The sequence below is a fragment of the Chlorocebus sabaeus genome, chromosome 8 (assembly GCF_047675955.1).
Source record: "Chlorocebus sabaeus isolate Y175 chromosome 8, mChlSab1.0.hap1, whole genome shotgun sequence".
Lineage (NCBI taxonomy): Eukaryota > Metazoa > Chordata > Mammalia > Primates > Cercopithecidae > Chlorocebus > Chlorocebus sabaeus.
In genome coordinates this window covers 111044194-111060893 of record NC_132911.1, presented here as the reverse complement: position 1 = coordinate 111060893, position 16700 = coordinate 111044194, and the positions used below count along the sequence as shown (strand labels likewise).

General features: G+C 36.0%; 1 protein-coding gene across 2 annotated transcripts in view; it reads left to right on the top strand.

The window, feature by feature from the left end:
* ANGPT1 (angiopoietin 1) overlaps positions 1-16700 on the top strand; it is a 251333-nt gene that overhangs the window by 159414 nt on the left and 75219 nt on the right. For both annotated transcript variants that reach the window (XM_008001348.3, XM_008001347.3), the window contains exon 3: positions 3688-3809. In XM_008001348.3, the coding sequence (XP_007999539.1) occupies positions 3688-3809 (122 nt within the window). The remainder of the gene's footprint in view (positions 1-3687; positions 3810-16700) is intronic.

Sequence of the window (16700 nt, the reverse complement as noted above, 5' to 3'; positions counted from 1 at the left end):
TGAGGGGCATGTTTCACATACGCTTTACTCCTTTTCTTTCTTCTTCTTTATTTAAAAATTTTCCTTTTTTCCCCCAAAGATGTGCTTTTGGAATGTGTTTAGGCTAAGAGGGAAATGTCTTTTGTCATTTTAATGGAACACTTCGATTATTGCTAAGCAGCAAATTCCATAGACGCATGGCAAGAAAGTGGTCAATTTATCATAGTTTGCTATGCAATGCTCTTGGTTGCCCACTTCAGACCTAGTTTAATACATCAGTGGAGAGAGTTGAAATAAAGCAGCAATAGGGTCAAGGTGATGGGGAAACAAGAGGAGGGATTGGTATTTGTACTCTAAACTGCCCTGATCTTTAGATCGGCATTTAGCCTGGACTTCTGATATTGGACCCCTTCCTTTTCCCATATTCAGATGCTGCTCTAGATTTAGACTGTCATCACTGAAGTCTAACTTCATATTCATGTAGGCCCTGTTACCCTTTCTGTGACCATGACCCAAGCCTGAAAGACAGCTCACTATCCATTGCCCAGAATGTCATCTAACTCAGCTATGAGCACTGCAGTGTGCTGGACCCTAGGGGGGTCTGGAGGCTTAGGGGACTCCAGATGAGCCTTCCTGCCTCTGTGCAATTGACATCCTAGGAGGGGTAGAAAGACAGCAAATGAGAGAACAGATATGATAGTTTTCAATAGTGATGATTCTGTAAAGAAAATTAAATAAGATGATGTGATGAAGGGTGAGGAAGGTATTACTATAAAGAAGGTGGCCAGAAAGAGACTCTCTAAGATGATGAGAAGAAATCAGCCATGCATCTGGGAAGCGGTGGGCATGCCAACCAGAGGAAACTGCAAGTGCACAGCTTCCAAGATTGGAATGAACTTGACGAGTCAAGGTGGCAGAAAGAAGACTATGTGGTTGGAGCATGATAAACAAGAAGTGAACAGGGTTCTGATCACATGGGTCTTTTCAGGCCAGGCTGAGGACTTTGCAATTCATTCTAATTGCAAAAGAAAGCCATTAGCATGTTGCAAAGGAGATGGCATGATCCGATGTATGTGTTCAAAAAGATCACTCTGGTTGCTGTGTGAAAAATGGACTTGAGCTGGGGCAAGTAGGAGCAGGAAAACAAACTGGGAACTGTAGTGGTCTCCAGACTGAGATATGGGCAGCTTCATTTTCAATTATGAATGGTTCCATTTTGTTCTCAATGGACATGGAGGAGAATACTTACTGCCTTCTGGAAATTAAAAATTTTGGTGTCTGAGAATGTCAGGAAGTGTGATCAGAGAGTATGGTGAATAAGAAAGAAAATAGATTTTATTTAACTACATATGATATGCTTGATTTAGTGAGATAATGTACCTCATAAACAAATATTGAGTATCCATAAACAAATACTGAGTGTTGTCTCTGTGCCAAGCATTGTTCTAAATGTCACCAAAACATGTAAGTGTTTCATTCCCTATTTCATTATTTTATAAATTATCATTCAATAAAAAATAAAATCATACTTGGACAATAATATGTTTAATAGTTGAAAGTTATATCTTGTGTATCTCCAATATTTATATTCTCTACCATGTATCCCCTCTGAGCTACTCCCAACTCTACCTTCAAATTCTGTTTGTTTTGAAATGAAATAATACAGAATAGAAAAGAATGTTTTTAAAACACTGAAACCCTTCACAAACATAATATGATTAGTAGCAGTACATTTTAGACTGGCTTTCAGATCCTTACTAATGACTGTATACATGAGTCATAGCAGTTTAAACTTTTTTAGAGTATAAATGCTCCATCTCACCATTCTCTGCTCCATCCCCTCCTCGTCCTCCTGTTCCACCCCTTGCAGGGCTAGAGACCACCTCAGACCAAATCAGACGTGCAGAATCAGATGCTGTCTTTATTTTAAATTGATATTCTGTTAAATGTCAATTTCTTGCATTAATTGTAAAATTTTTTAAATGTTACATTAAAATATTACTTATCTTGACTACTGAGATTTCTGGCACCTCTTTAAGTTTTGCAACTGAGGCATTTGCCTCTCTCACCTCAGGCTAATTCCTGCTTTGCTCCCTTCAGATATATCCCCTGCTCCTGCAAACTCCTATAGCCCAAGTCAAGCCCAGGGCCTATAGGTGTATTTTCCTTTTTATTTTATTTATTTATTTATTTATTTATTTATTTATTTATTTATTTATTTTTTGAGATAGGGTCTCACTCTGTCACCCAAGCTATAGTAGAGTGGCATAATTATGGCTCACTGCAAACTCTGCCTGCCAGGTTCAAGTGATCCTCCTGCCTCAGTCTCCCAAGTAGCTGGGACTACAGGCACGCACCACCATGTCCAGTTAATTTTTGTATGTTTTTGTAGAGATGGGGTTTTGCCATGTTGCCCAGGCTGGTCTTGAACTCCTGAGCTCAAGCAAGCCACCTACTACAGCCTCCCAAAGTGTTGGGAGTACAGGCATGAGCCACCACACCTGGCCCTGTTGGTATATGTTGAACAGACTTTCTGTGTGCATCTGATATAATCCTAGATTTAGAGATGCTACAGAGGAGGACGGCTGTAATGGCATCGTTTGTAGAAGAAATTTACATTGATATTGACCTGGCAGAAGTATTTCCAGGTCCTTTTAAATAAGTAGTTTTAGGAAAGATGTGGTAGTTTAAAAATGTTTCAAATAATGTGAGGAGCTTTTTAAATTAATTTATCTTATTTATTTCCTTTTATACCTCCTTTAAGGTAGAAAGAGAGGGAGGGACAAGACAGAGTCAGGAACAGGGCATTGACACAGTTTGAAGGCATCTGCTAGGACTGGAGTGTGCATTCTTTGCCTGGAGAGTGATAGGTTTGGGTCCACAGCTCACAGACTTATGTCATAAGAAGGCTCAGCTAGACACATGGGTCATTGTGATTCAAGATGAATTGAGCCTTCACAGTTTCTAGAGGACCACCAGAGTAGTAGTAGTGAAGTTGAAAGGATGAGAACAATCTGTCTCTCATACACTCTGGGTTCTGGGTCATTTCATTTCCTCAGAGTGGTTTGACTCACCCTCTCCTTAATTTTCTTTGCAGAGCAGCAGAATCAGAATAAAACTACCTGGGTTTGAAACCCCACTCTTCCCTTGCCTCCTGTGTGAACTTGGGCTTCTCTCTGAAGCTCAGGTCTCTCATTTGTAAAGTGATGATAACAATTTCTCCTTCAACAGGTGGTCATGATATCCATAAGGGCTCGCATGACCTAGTATGATAGGCATTCTGTAAATGTGTGATAATGAGTTTTTCTAAACTATGTCAAGAGATTTTTGCACATTTCTAATTGTTTTTTGTCAGGTGATGCATCAAAGCAGGTATCTTTTACATGCCTATTAGTTATTCTTAGTTATCCACAACATCTAAGACCTTGTACTTAATACTAATCTTGCACTTACAGATATTGGAGATAAACTATATGAAGCAACTAGCACAGGAGAATATCCTAGGGTTTTAGGACACAAAAGTTCTAAATTGCAATTTCAATCTCAAACCAAAATAATATCTGAAAGGCATGTTAAACATTAGTTGGTAGAATGTAAACCATTTGTTTAATTATTCTTGAAGAAATATTATTTAAAGACAAAATAAAACTTAAAAAAGTTCATTGATTTATGATTGAAGTTTGAAATATTTTCATCTTTTATCTTAAGGTACTAAATCAAACTTCTCGACTTGAGATACAGCTGCTGGAGAATTCATTATCAACCTACAAGCTAGAGAAGCAACTTCTTCAACAGACAAATGAAATCTTGAAGATCCATGAAAAAAACAGGTGAGGATTGCTTTATTCCAAAAATGTTTCCGTGTGTACTTATTTATATCCTTCACCTCTCTGCCAACTCTTAAACAAATACGGTTGAGGTGGTTTAAAAAATGAAATATAGAGCCAAATTAATATTAATATAAAAAGAAAGGAGAGCTTAAGGTAAATACAGCTAGTATGTCAGTAATAACTTAATACTGTTGCTGATAGTCTTGAAATATTTGCTTTTTATAACTTTTAACATTAATTTCTCTAATGGTTAGTAGTTCAAATCTCACTATATCTACAAAAATTTGATTCTATGACTAAATTCAGTGACATAAAGTATTGACATTTTTCAGCATAATCAAAACCTGTAACAACAGAGAATAGAGCCTCTTAAATTCCTACTCAACCCCCCAATTCTTAGGCTTTTACAAAGCTACAGGGTTGCTGAATTCAGAAATATAGCACTAGAGAGAAGGAAAATGTATATTTTTTCTAGAAAATAATTTACCTATAAAGCTGATCAAGGGTTTGGGTTTTCAGTTTTCATTTATAGCTATTTACTTTGGACATAGTAAATGTCTTTGTTTAGCTTTATAGATGTTATCACACCATCTTGTTTTATAAATGATGAATCATTTCAGTTGATTGAATTGGAACTTAGACATCTTGAGAGCTGGGACAGTGAAAGACTATTATTTTGAAGTCATTAACATTGATGATGAAAATTCAAAACATTGACTTCCTTAGGACAAGTTTCTTGCATTAAATTGAAATTTCTTCTGGGTATCTGGATAACTTGAAGAAGGTTCAGTTCCTATGCATAATATTGAGTTAAAGACCACTGTATTGATAGAAACTGGTTAAATGCCATTGAATTGGTGGCACTAGAGTTCCCTTTATATTCCACACCAGGAAGGCACCTAAGAGGACTGCTAGTTCTGTTCTTTACAAGTGAGGGAACAGAGACTCAGTGGAAGGGAGTGACTTGTCCAGGGTCATACAGCTTGCTAGTGGCAGAAATTGGAATGTAATTTAGGTGTCTTTGCTGCTAGTCCTCATATTTCCATTATAACACATGGCCTCTTCATACTATCTACAAACTAAAAGAATTTCCCAACTTCATGCTAAAAATAGAGCATAATGTCAACAATTACAATTAAACTGCTGCATGAAAAATACAAACCTGGCTGTTGGTTTAGAATCTGAAAGGGATCACTCATGCTGCATGACTTGTATTTCTAAGTGTTACATTTATTTGTCCTTGCACTGTGACATGGGGTTAACTGTATAACTACAAATAAACCTGACAGGACTTGGCCCTGATTGCATGATTAAATGTTCTAGAATTAACAATCCTGTTGAAATACACCATTTATTCCCCTGCAATTTCACAGTAACCAGACTTATATGTGTATGTAACAAGTATACTTTACTTCAATCATCCCTTAATCTAGGGTCACCCCTTTATGGTTCAATTTTGTCACCAAAAGTGAACCACATTTGCAGTCATATTTCAAAATGCTATTTGTGAACACTTTGTCCAGGAATCATGGATAAATAAAACAATGACAATTTCCCCTTATTTTTCTCAGTTGTTGTTTGCTTTTATAATTACACAAATAGCACATTTATTATAGGATAAGGAAAAAAAAGAACACACAGGAAAATTAAAAACCACAGCTTTATCATACAGAAAGAGCTGCCTATTTTGCTTCATGTTATATATAAATATCATTTTCACAAAAAGTTCTGTCATACCTTACACATAGTCTGGAAGTCTGACTTCTTTGGAGATAGATATCATTTTACATTAATAAAATATTCTCTAATATTCTTAGTAACTTTGTATTTCATTTTACTAGTATAACCTAAGGTGGTTTGAATCTATCTCTCAGTAGTTATGTTACCGCCTGATTTATTTCTGAAAGAGTCGCCCCCATGAATTTACGTTCTTTAGTTCTTCCCTACTGATCTGCATATTATGTCTTTGTCTGTATCTGACCCTTAAGCTGTCGTGATACCGTAATATAAACTGGGAGGCATGAAAAGTCTCCTCCCTAACTGCAAAAACAAATGCCATCTTTATGTACCAATTGTACTCAGGTACTCTGTCTCTTTCTCTTTCCTTCCCTCCTTCTCATATTTTTCCTTCCTTCCTCCTTCCTTCCTTCCTTCCTTTCCCTTCTCTTTCTCTCTCTTTCTTTTTTCTTTCTTTCTTCTTTCTTTCTTTCTTTCTTTCTTTCTTTCTTTCTTTCTTTCTTTCTTTCTTTCTTTCTTTCTTTCTTTCCTTTCTTTCTTTCTTTCTTTCTTTCCTTTCTTTCTCTCTCTCTCTCTTTCTTTCTTTCCTTCTTTCTTTCTTTCTTTCCTTTCTCTCTCTCTCTTTCTTTCTTTCCTTTCTTTCTCTCTCTCTTTCTTTCTTTCTTTCTTTCTCTTTCTTTCTCTCTCTTTCTTTCTTTCTTTCTTTCTTTCTTTCTTTCTTTCTTTCTTTCTTTCTTTCTTTCTTTCTTAAAAATGTATCCTTTCTACCTTAATTCTGGACTATTTCAGATTTTCTTGTCTTCCCATCATGATTTTTATGCAGCATCTGGTATCATTTCCTACTATAGAATTTTCACTATGAAATATTTTATTTTAAAGGCAAACTGCTTAAAAGTTGTTCTCTCTGCTCTATCATTAAAAGTGAGTTAGGGTGCAAGATCTCAAAAGAACTCCACTCTGGGTCAGGTAGAAGGGGCTTCTCCATGCACTTCAGAATCTCAAAGGAATCTGACTTCTGATCCCAAACATATTTGTGCCTTCTGCTGATGAACTGTTCCCCCCTCACCGAATTCTAATTTCAACAGAAAACTCAGGTTTTCTTACATCTGTAAATCATATCATTTATTGCTGATGTTAACTTTTTCAGGATTATAGCTATTTCTTTCTCTATTAATACAGGTTTTTTACTACAAATTCAGAGATTTAGGTTTTAATTGGAAATTCACTTCTGTGCTCATACAGACAAAAACTTACATGCATCTTATACTCGCATTCCACATCTCTTTCTTTTTTGAATTGGTGGCATAAGTATGGCATTATCTTACATGTGGTTCTGGGGTATTTTTCTATCAATTGCTATACCTCCTGGTATTGCTGTATCTCTATAGTTATCTGTCTATCTTCTTGTCTAAGGGCCTAATGTGTGTGATGGAGTGTTGGCAGAACATTTGTTCTTAAATTAGACATAGTCTTCCACAAACAACTTTAAAAAAAAGATAAGTGTTTTTCTTTATACAAATAAAAAATACCCCTTTGTGATACATGGCATACTTTCCCTATTCTGTTTATTGTTATTGTTTATTTTCATATGTGCAATGGAATTAGAGGAGCTCTGCCAGGCAATTTCTGTTGCAACAAAGAAATGTGCTCCTCCTATTTAAGTGGAGAGAGGTTCAAAGTCAAGCATGAAGCTGTTTATGTTTTAAAAAAAATAGTTTATCGATTATCAGTAGTTATTCCTTATATGAATCTTAATCCTCCAAATGCATCAAGAAGCTATTTCTACATTAAGGCATCTCTGAAATGCAGCAACAACATGCCTTTAGTTGGTCAGGTCTGGTTTGGATCAGCTAATACACTTTGCAGGGGGGATTATCTAAATTAAGCTTTGCTTCCTCCCCAAGGAATGTCAGGGGTTGTGTCTGGGTGTGGGACTTACCAGCTTTGAGTAAGATGGGACTTCAGCCGCCAAGTCAGTGAGCTGGCCCTTAGGAAGGTCCACCACCACTTTGGCAAAATGAGGAGGAATATTTTATGGTTAGGATTATACTACACAAACATGCTGAGAGGTCCTGCTGATTTACATCCTGACAAATTAAATGCATCACTTGTAGGATTGGAAACGGATTTTTGGCCTCATTAGATTGACTTCTCTATCCCCTACATGGCCAGAAGCACAAAGCAGAAACAGGATTAGCAACATTTGCTCTGCTGTTTGTTTTCCTGACAGTCCAGAGGGAGTCATTCTAAAAAGCTTCCAGTTTGTTCTCTTTAGGCAATATGTTTTTCTTTCGTTGGATGCTACCCGAATCTTAAAACCTGGTTTTGTTTCTTACCTCAAAGAAACAATTCTTGGGAGTAAGGAATCTGTAACTCACCCATATAATTGGAATTACATAACCAAGAACCTAAGTAAATGGGAAACATTAATATTTTACCTTGCCCACAAAGGGAGTGATATGAGCACAAAGTAGGACACAAAATGTAAACTTTCACTAGTTTCCTCCAGTATGTTTCCTACTGCTTTCTAAAACAGTGGAAAAGAGGTGTACAGGTTATGATGACCTAATGCAGTTTCCTTCAGTTGAACCAAATATGAGACTGGATCTGTTAGTCAAAAGGTTTGGTCAATGGCCAGTTTTCCCAGCACCTGCCCATGTCTGACTTAACCCCAACATTTTGCAAGGTGGAAGCACAGTCAGGCAAAAGAATATTACAGAAGGAGCCCTTCTGCCTCACCAGGGTATACAGTAAGGGAAATCAACACTCCATGTATACAAAGACGGAGTACATGGCCTTTCTTGATTGTGCTGAATATGCAGAGGGAAGATTAAGGAAGTCTTCAGTAAGACCATTCAGAGTGAACTGAAACAAGACATGCGATGGCCATTCCTACATAGTTTGAGCAATACTAGCTGCTGCCTAGCTACTACTACAAGCAAACCTCTGTGCCAGGTGCTTTAACTTACTATTTCCAATCCTCCAACCAATCCTGTATTATTATTTCTATTTTACACATAAAAAAAGCCCTGAGGCTCGCAGAAATCAAGTAAGTTGCTTATGACCAAACAGCTAAGGATGTGGCAAAATTAGGGTTCAAGTTCATGATGATTCTCTGCCTTAATTATTATAAAAATATTTTTGCAACATGATGAGGACTCAAGTATGATTGATGTAGTTGTCAAGTTATTCTCTTAAAACAAACAAATATTCATTTGAAGAAAGGGGTAGACCAGTTGTTTTTGGCCTGTCACTATATAGGTCATTATTTAGTCCTTCTAATATTAGAGCAGAAGATATCAACTATTTATTTTACCTTGGGAATTCACTGAACTTATTTGACATGCTCATCTATCTTCTAGCTGGAGTTATGGGAAGTTATTAAGTTAATTAATTTTAAGTGATTGAAGCATGTGCAACTTCAAGATACCAAATTATGCCTTACTAATTATTGTAATAAAATATAGTATTGATGTTTGATATTTAGTAAGCCTAAAGAAATGAAAAGTGAAATCATAGTCTTCTAAATTAAAGTTATCTTTCATTTGATAAGTTATTTACAAAATGCTAAAGTAACTTGCTAACTTCTAACATTAAGCTAGGCTGAATTATGTTAGCTGTTTATAACAAGGATAAAAAAGGTGACTTTTTGAATTTATATTATTCTAGTCTTTTTCTTGTAAATAGAACACCTACAGACTAGAATGTTACCTTTTTCCCCTGTTAATTTTTAAAATAATATTTAATAGCATATAACATTTTCCTTTTTTAAAATTATAATAACCATAGTATCTTGGCATGAAATACAATTCTGATCAAATTGGAAATCTAAGGATCATCTTAATTCTTCTCTTTCCCTAATCCCCCACAACTCACCACTCACTGTTGATGCTATCAATTGCATCTTCTAAATATTTTTCTGATCCATCCCATCCTTTCCATTCCCACTGACTATGTCATAGGTCAAGCTGCCATGAATTCTTGTCTAGGCCATTGCAATGACCTCTGTGTTTTAAGCTATGTGCCACTCTAGTCCTTATCCAGAAGCTGTGCTAAAGTCTTCTTTCTAAAATGCAAGTCAGACTATTTTTCTCTCTCAACAACATGACGATTCTCTATAACTGATAGAAGAAAGTTCAAGTTCTTTAGCACAGGATACAGTCCATGATCATTACAATCTTACCTTTGCAACTTACTTCCAATAATCTTATTTTTTAGAGGATACACCCTAATAGTTAAGAGCTTGAGCTCTGAGGCCAGACTGCCTGGTTTCACTTTTCCTTGATTCCTGGGATAATCGACTGAGTCACATATTATTTGTGTGACTTTGTGCAGCTTACATAGATTCTGTGTGTTTTGGTTTCCTGATTTGTAACGTAACAATGACAATAATTGTACTGTATGAAGTTAATGTGAAGGTTGAGTTAATGTGTATAAATCTCTGAGAACAGTGCCTGACATGAGCAGCAGCGTTTAATCATGTTAGTTGTTAGTATGGCACTGAACACATGATGTTATTTCAGACATATCTGATGTTTGCCTGACATTCCTTATTCAACTCACAAATTTCTCTTTATCCTTGGAAACTCATTGCATGTGTCAGCTTCTCTAAAAATCCATCTCTGGCTCTACCAGATAGATTTGCTCATTACAACCTATGTGATAGCACTGTACCTGTTTTCTCCCCATAATTTCACTTAGCTGATCACATTATAATATATGTATGTTTGTGTGTGTGCATGTTTATTTATCTACATCCATATTATTAGGCTGTGACCTTCTAGGACACAGAGAATGTGTTTTATTTTCATTGTCTTCCTGCTCCTGGGCACAATTTTCTACACATAAGCCTATTTAGTATTAAATGCATTTTGAATGTTAAATGAATAAGGAACTGAGAAATGTCCCAATAGCTCTAACCCAACAAATGCCATTTATCCATTCGCACACAGAAACTCACACACACAAAGACTCACACACACACACACACAACTAATAAAAATACTTTTAGTGGAAAAGACAAATCATATTGTTCACATTAAGTATTGTCATTCCATTTATTGTTTTTAACATGAATAAAATAGAGATTGTGTTTACGCCACTATTCTGCATTGCCAAAAGCCCATTGCATGGCACTCAATGTCACTATTGTATACTCTGAGGTTCACTAATTCAGCCCACCTTTAAAATTTCTAGATAGCATTTGCACAGGCCATTCTAGACTTATGACTGTTTCCTCCATTTCTGTGATAAATAAAAACAAGTAAGACAAACATGATGTATATACATGTATGTTAAATTATATACAAGCATATACAGTTGTAAGTAAAATTTCCCCTAATTCCACACCCCTACACCATACCACCTGCTAGCAGAGAATCATCATTAAGAGAGTAAGTTCAGTGCTTACTCTTCCAGATGTTTTCTATAAACATACTAACATATGTGTGTACATAGAGTGTGCCTATTTATGTGTGTGTTTACACAGACATACACTTATACGTAATTGCACACATACACACGTACTTGTTTATATGACATGTGCGTATATGTATAGATTATTTTAGCGTTGGGTTTTTTCTACTGTTTATTTTATAATAATTTGTTGTATATATATTATGCATATAACCACATACAGATATACCTCATTTATTTTCAAGAATGAGTAGCAATCTATTTTCATAGATCCACTATAATTTATAACCTATTATAAGTATTATGTTAATAAATATATAATTTATCGAGACTATAATTGTTGAGGTGATGATTTAAATTTTATATAGATATTCACAAGTTATCTTCAAATTTTACCTTCTCCCTAAGAGTGCTGGGGCTTTCAAATTTCCCAAAACTTTGCTAGCCATCTAATTAATCTAGGCTCCTTGAGAAGTTAAGTTGTGCATGTTTTTATGTGTATTAACCATTTGCATTTATTCTGTGACTAGGTTTCTTTTTCTATGACTACATACTTGCCTATTTATGTATGTTTAACATTTTTTCTATTATATTGTTTATCCTTTTTTAAGTTAACTCATATGAGCTCTTCAATGGATAGTAAATCTTTGTAATATATGTTACAAAAATTTATCTAGTTTATTGTTCAACTTATTTTTTAATGGAAGCATTACATCTCTGTGTTATGAAATGTATCAATCTTTTTTCTTCTTAGATGCTAGTTTCTATAACACATTTAGCTTATTCTTCTTCACCCCAAACTTTACATTGATTTGTTAATATTTACTTATAGTATATGCTTCTGCTCCAAATTTGAATTTCCAAACAAATATGATTTCAAACATTGAGAGAAAATGTATTGTGTTCCAATTAGACATGTAAAGTATAAATTTAACCTGAACTAAATCTGTGTGTATTTAAATGGGGAGAAAAATCACTCTTTACAAACCCATATTTGCAACACATGTTGACACTATACATATTGAAAATAGTGGAAAATATTGAAACATCTGTAAGTAGGTTCAGACAGATAAAAATGAGGTTTCTATATTTTCAACATCTTCCTCCTTGTTTGAAGAGCTATATTTACACTCATAGAGCTTAGGCAACTGTCACCACTGTGAATTCATTGGCTACTATGTTAAGAACTCTATTGTGGGAAACAATTTGAAAGGGATATTCTTTTCTGTGAAAGTTTCAAGATATGTTCAATGATTTGAAATATGTCCAATAAGATGTTGGAGAAGGCAGTGTAAAATAGGGGTATGGGGCAGTCTACCAAAAACTTCAAATAGGACTTGGTGTACACTCATTTAGAACCTTTTACTAAAGTTCAGGGCACAGATTATTTTGTTTATTTTATTCATTAAAGTGCACCTCTGCCTCAAATAGAAGCTAAGTGCCAGAATTCTATGCATGTCTCTTCTCAAAGTGTTTCCAGAAAGATGGGAAACAGGAAGTCCTGAGACCTCTGTGAGAAAGTCTCTCCTTGGATTTCTAGCTCAATTTGCATAGATTTAGGTGCATGGTTTCATAAAGCGTTGTTCCATGGAACCCTAATCCTAAAAGATGCATCCTAATAAAAACTGTTTGTTTAATATAGGCTTCCCTAAATCTTAATAATGAAATTCTTATTTTGCTTGAAAAAATATACTGAATATGCTCTAGGCAACAGTGCACTGGTGTTCAGTTACCATCCAGGTTTTGTGTTTAAAATGCAAACCTAAGCAAACGTGCAGCTGAGACTGTCATTAGGGAAAATCTGACTACTTTGACTACCTAACTTTAGGACACTGGGGCTGCAATGTTGTCCTTCAGATCAACCTCTTTATATAAAGATCTCCATGCTGGCTGAAGTAGTCCCTCCCAACGGACCTGGATAAGGAAAATAATGAAGAATCAATGATAGGCTTCAGGGTACAAAATGAAATACGAGTAGCATATTAAAAATAAAATTAAAATTAACAAATAACTATAATGGAAGAGGTGTTAAGACAGGGTAGTATTTAAGAACATTCTAGTCCAGATGTTAAAAATTGGCTTGACAAAGTAATTCTGTTTTTATATGTGGGAAAGATAAACAGGTTCAAATATTGTGAAAGATAAGCTCCCAGAATAACTAAATGGAAAGCAGCAAATACCAAAGAGATGTGAAGGTAGTGCCTTGGTTCCTGGTATAGCATGATGAATAAAAGAAATAGGAGGAGATTACAGTGTATTAAGTTAAAGAGATGAGACTATAGGATGTTCATTGAGACAGCAGTGGGATGTCTTGAGTAGATTCCCAGTCTAACAACTTAGAAGACATGGCTTTTTATCCTGATTCTGGCACTTCATATCTGCATGATTTTGAAGAAAACATTTGATTCATACCTATTCATTAGGGTGTGTAGCATCTGCTCAGTCTATGTTACTATATTGCTTTAAGAATCAAAGGAGGTAAAGGTTTTAAAATGTAACATAACTACAACGGTGTGTTACAAGAATAAGATAATAAGTAGAGATGGTATATAGAGTTTTCTGGCAAGTGAGGTTTGCATTGAAACCATTTTGGAAGTAATGGCAAGGAAGGGCTGACTTCCAAAGTAGATACTAGCCAATAGATGGGAGGAATCAGAGAAGAGAGCAGTCTTTTGGAAGCCAAATATGAAGAGAAGATGAAAAAAGGGATGAATGTAGTCAAAAGAAATGGAAGGGTCAAGAAGAGATCACTCTTGCCTGAAGAAGTCTAAAAAGTTGTCATTAATATGAAAAATGTCCCTAATAAATAAAGTTAGTAGATAATTACTGAAGTACAGATGTTATTAAGGGCACTCCGAGTGAAGAAATGTGATGAGAAAATGAGGAGAAGAGATAATTAACTGGTAAGACCAGCCATTAGAGAAACAATGTAACATGTTTCCAATTTGCTTGTAGTTGTTATGCATATTACTCGGGTTTCCAAATCCTTTGGAATGTCTGTGATGTAGATTAGGCTTCTTAGTTTCATGGACAGTCTCTTTTTCACGTTGCATGTACTATCTATTCTAAGATGACAAACTAAATTGGTATCTTTTGATACATGCTAGTAAGGGAGCATTAAAGGTTGTTTGATGAATTATGAAAATTAATGTTCTGTCTAACATGCTAATGTACATTATATTATATATTATACATATTATCTATTCCTTTTACTCAGAAAAGCAGATCTTTTCCATAAGCCAGTGTTCAGAATTGTTTCCTTTGGTACCAGGATTTCTTTGATCAACTTTCCATCCTCAGCTCTTTCCAAATGATCCTGAAAAACAAAACAAATGAAACAAGCCCCCCTCCTTTACTGGCATCTCAGATAGTAGCCATCTCTGCGCATATGTCCTCTTGAACAAGGAATACATCAAAAATAAACAGTAGAAAAACACCGATGCAAAAATTTTTTTAAAAAGTATTATGTTTGAAACAGAAGTTTCTTATAGCTTCTGCATTTTCATTTGAGGTTTTTATTCTCTAAAAACAAACCCTACAGTAGGAATAGTGTCATTTTATATTTTACAGAAGTATTGGCACTTAACACCTAATAAATACAAATTATAACTATAACATGATATTTTCCAAACAAAAATGTTACCTACTGATTAGGAAAACTGAAAGGCCAGTGCTCATCTTATTTCAAGGAAAAAATGGCAATTCAGAAATTTTATCCAGTATTATATGACTATAACTTTCAAATTTTGATACATACATGCTTGTCAGTTTAATAGGTAATGCTAAGTTTTCTCACTAGTAGACTATAATGCCTATGAATTTAAAAGACAATTTTCTTATAAGTTAGCAACTCTAAATTATGGGCATCTTGCCTCTGATCATTACCCCAGGAGTAGCAAGAAAAGTAAATAAAAAGTAAACAGAGAATGAGCTAAGACACTGGTTGTGGTTAATTCTCAGTTCTGAAGGCCGAAAATTAATGGGCACAGAGAAGATCTCCTTTGACGCCTACAGCAAGTACACTAATCACTTAACCAGTAGGTGGGATGAAACTTTTAACCAATAAAGACAATGGAGAAGTTTTTGGTTTTTGTTTGTGTTTTACCACGAACTTCTCCAACAAAAAGTTAGTGACAAAGAAAAAATGTATGGTAAAAGAAGATGATTCATACCTACCCCTTAAAGATGTTGTTTTTCATCTTAAGCTGCTTTCCTTGCCTAAGTTTTTCATTTCCAAAAGAATTAAAAAAAAAAAAAGCTGATCATCACAGTTTCCCTATATTACTGTACTCATACTCTATCTAAATTGGGTTTACTTTATGATCAGTACAGGGCAGGGCTCCTTTCTCGGTGTCGGTAGAATGAAAGCAATTCAAAAAAGAAATGGGACTTTTCTTCTACTGCAGAAGTCACACAGTTTCTGCTCATGGGACTCAAGGAGAAACTTTCGTATGTGAATCTGTGCACACTACAGTCTTAGAAGCCTCCAGGTATTTTTTTTGGGCTTGACTTCACAGGCAGCTTTCCTGCCATATTCTTGGAGTACAAGTTTGTTGGCAAAGATTTGGAATGCCCAGGAGTAGTTCTGGCCACACCTTTTTCTTCTTCCTCTTCTTTTAAACAATGGAAATACATTCTCTGAATATTCTGAAGACTGAAAGTCCCAGATCAAGGATCAAGGTGCCTGCAGAGCTAGGCTCCCTCTGAAGGCGCTAGGGAAGGCTCCATTCCAGGCCTCTCTCCTACCTGCTGGTAGTTCCTTGGCTTGAGGCAGCATTACTCCAATCTTTACACAACCTTTTCCCTGTGCGCACATCTGATCTGCCTCTCAACATTTTCCCTTTTTATAAGGATACCAACCATAGTGGATTAGAAGCTCATCCTCCTCCAGGATGACCTCATCTTAACTAATTACATCTGCAACGACTCTGTTTCTAAATAAGTCTACATTCTTTAGTTCCTGGAGGTTGGGACTTCAACACATTTTTTTTATTGTTTGGGGGCAAACATGGGCAGGCCATAATTGAACTCATAACAACTACTTAAAACAGTACCTGACACCGGCCGGGTGCGGTGGCTCACACCTGTAATCCCAGCACTTTGGGAGGCAGAGGCGGGCGGATCACGAGGTCAGGAGATGGAGACTATACTGGCTAACACGGCGAAACCCCGTCGCTACTAAAAATACAAAGAATCAGCCGGGCGTGGTGGTGGGTGCCTGTAGTCCCAGCTACTCTGGAGGCTGAGGCAGGAGAATGGCGTGAACCCGGGAGGCGGAATTTGCAGTGAGTGGAGATTGCGCCACTGCACTCCAGCCTGGACGACAGAGCAAGATTCCATCTCAAAAACAAAAAACAAAAAACAATAGCTGACACACAGCAACCGTGTCATAAATGAGAGGTATCATGACTAGTATGATTGACATCATCATCACCATCTAACATGCTCTGCCATATTCAGCCCATCCACAAGGTTTCTGACAGCTGCCAGGATGGCACAGTTTCTGCCACATGGACTTCTCTCCATTCCCTCACAGTCTTTTATGCCATTTAACCCTTGGGCCCACACTTGTTAATCTGTGTAAAGGACAATCAGATGTTACAATTTGTCCCCCAGTACCTGGTGTTGGAAGATTTGGCTCTTCCAACATGCTCCATTTAATAATTTAGCTATTGAATCTAAAACACTCCCTAGTGTCCCCTTTTTGAAAGGAATGATTCAGTGCTGTATTTCTCCAAG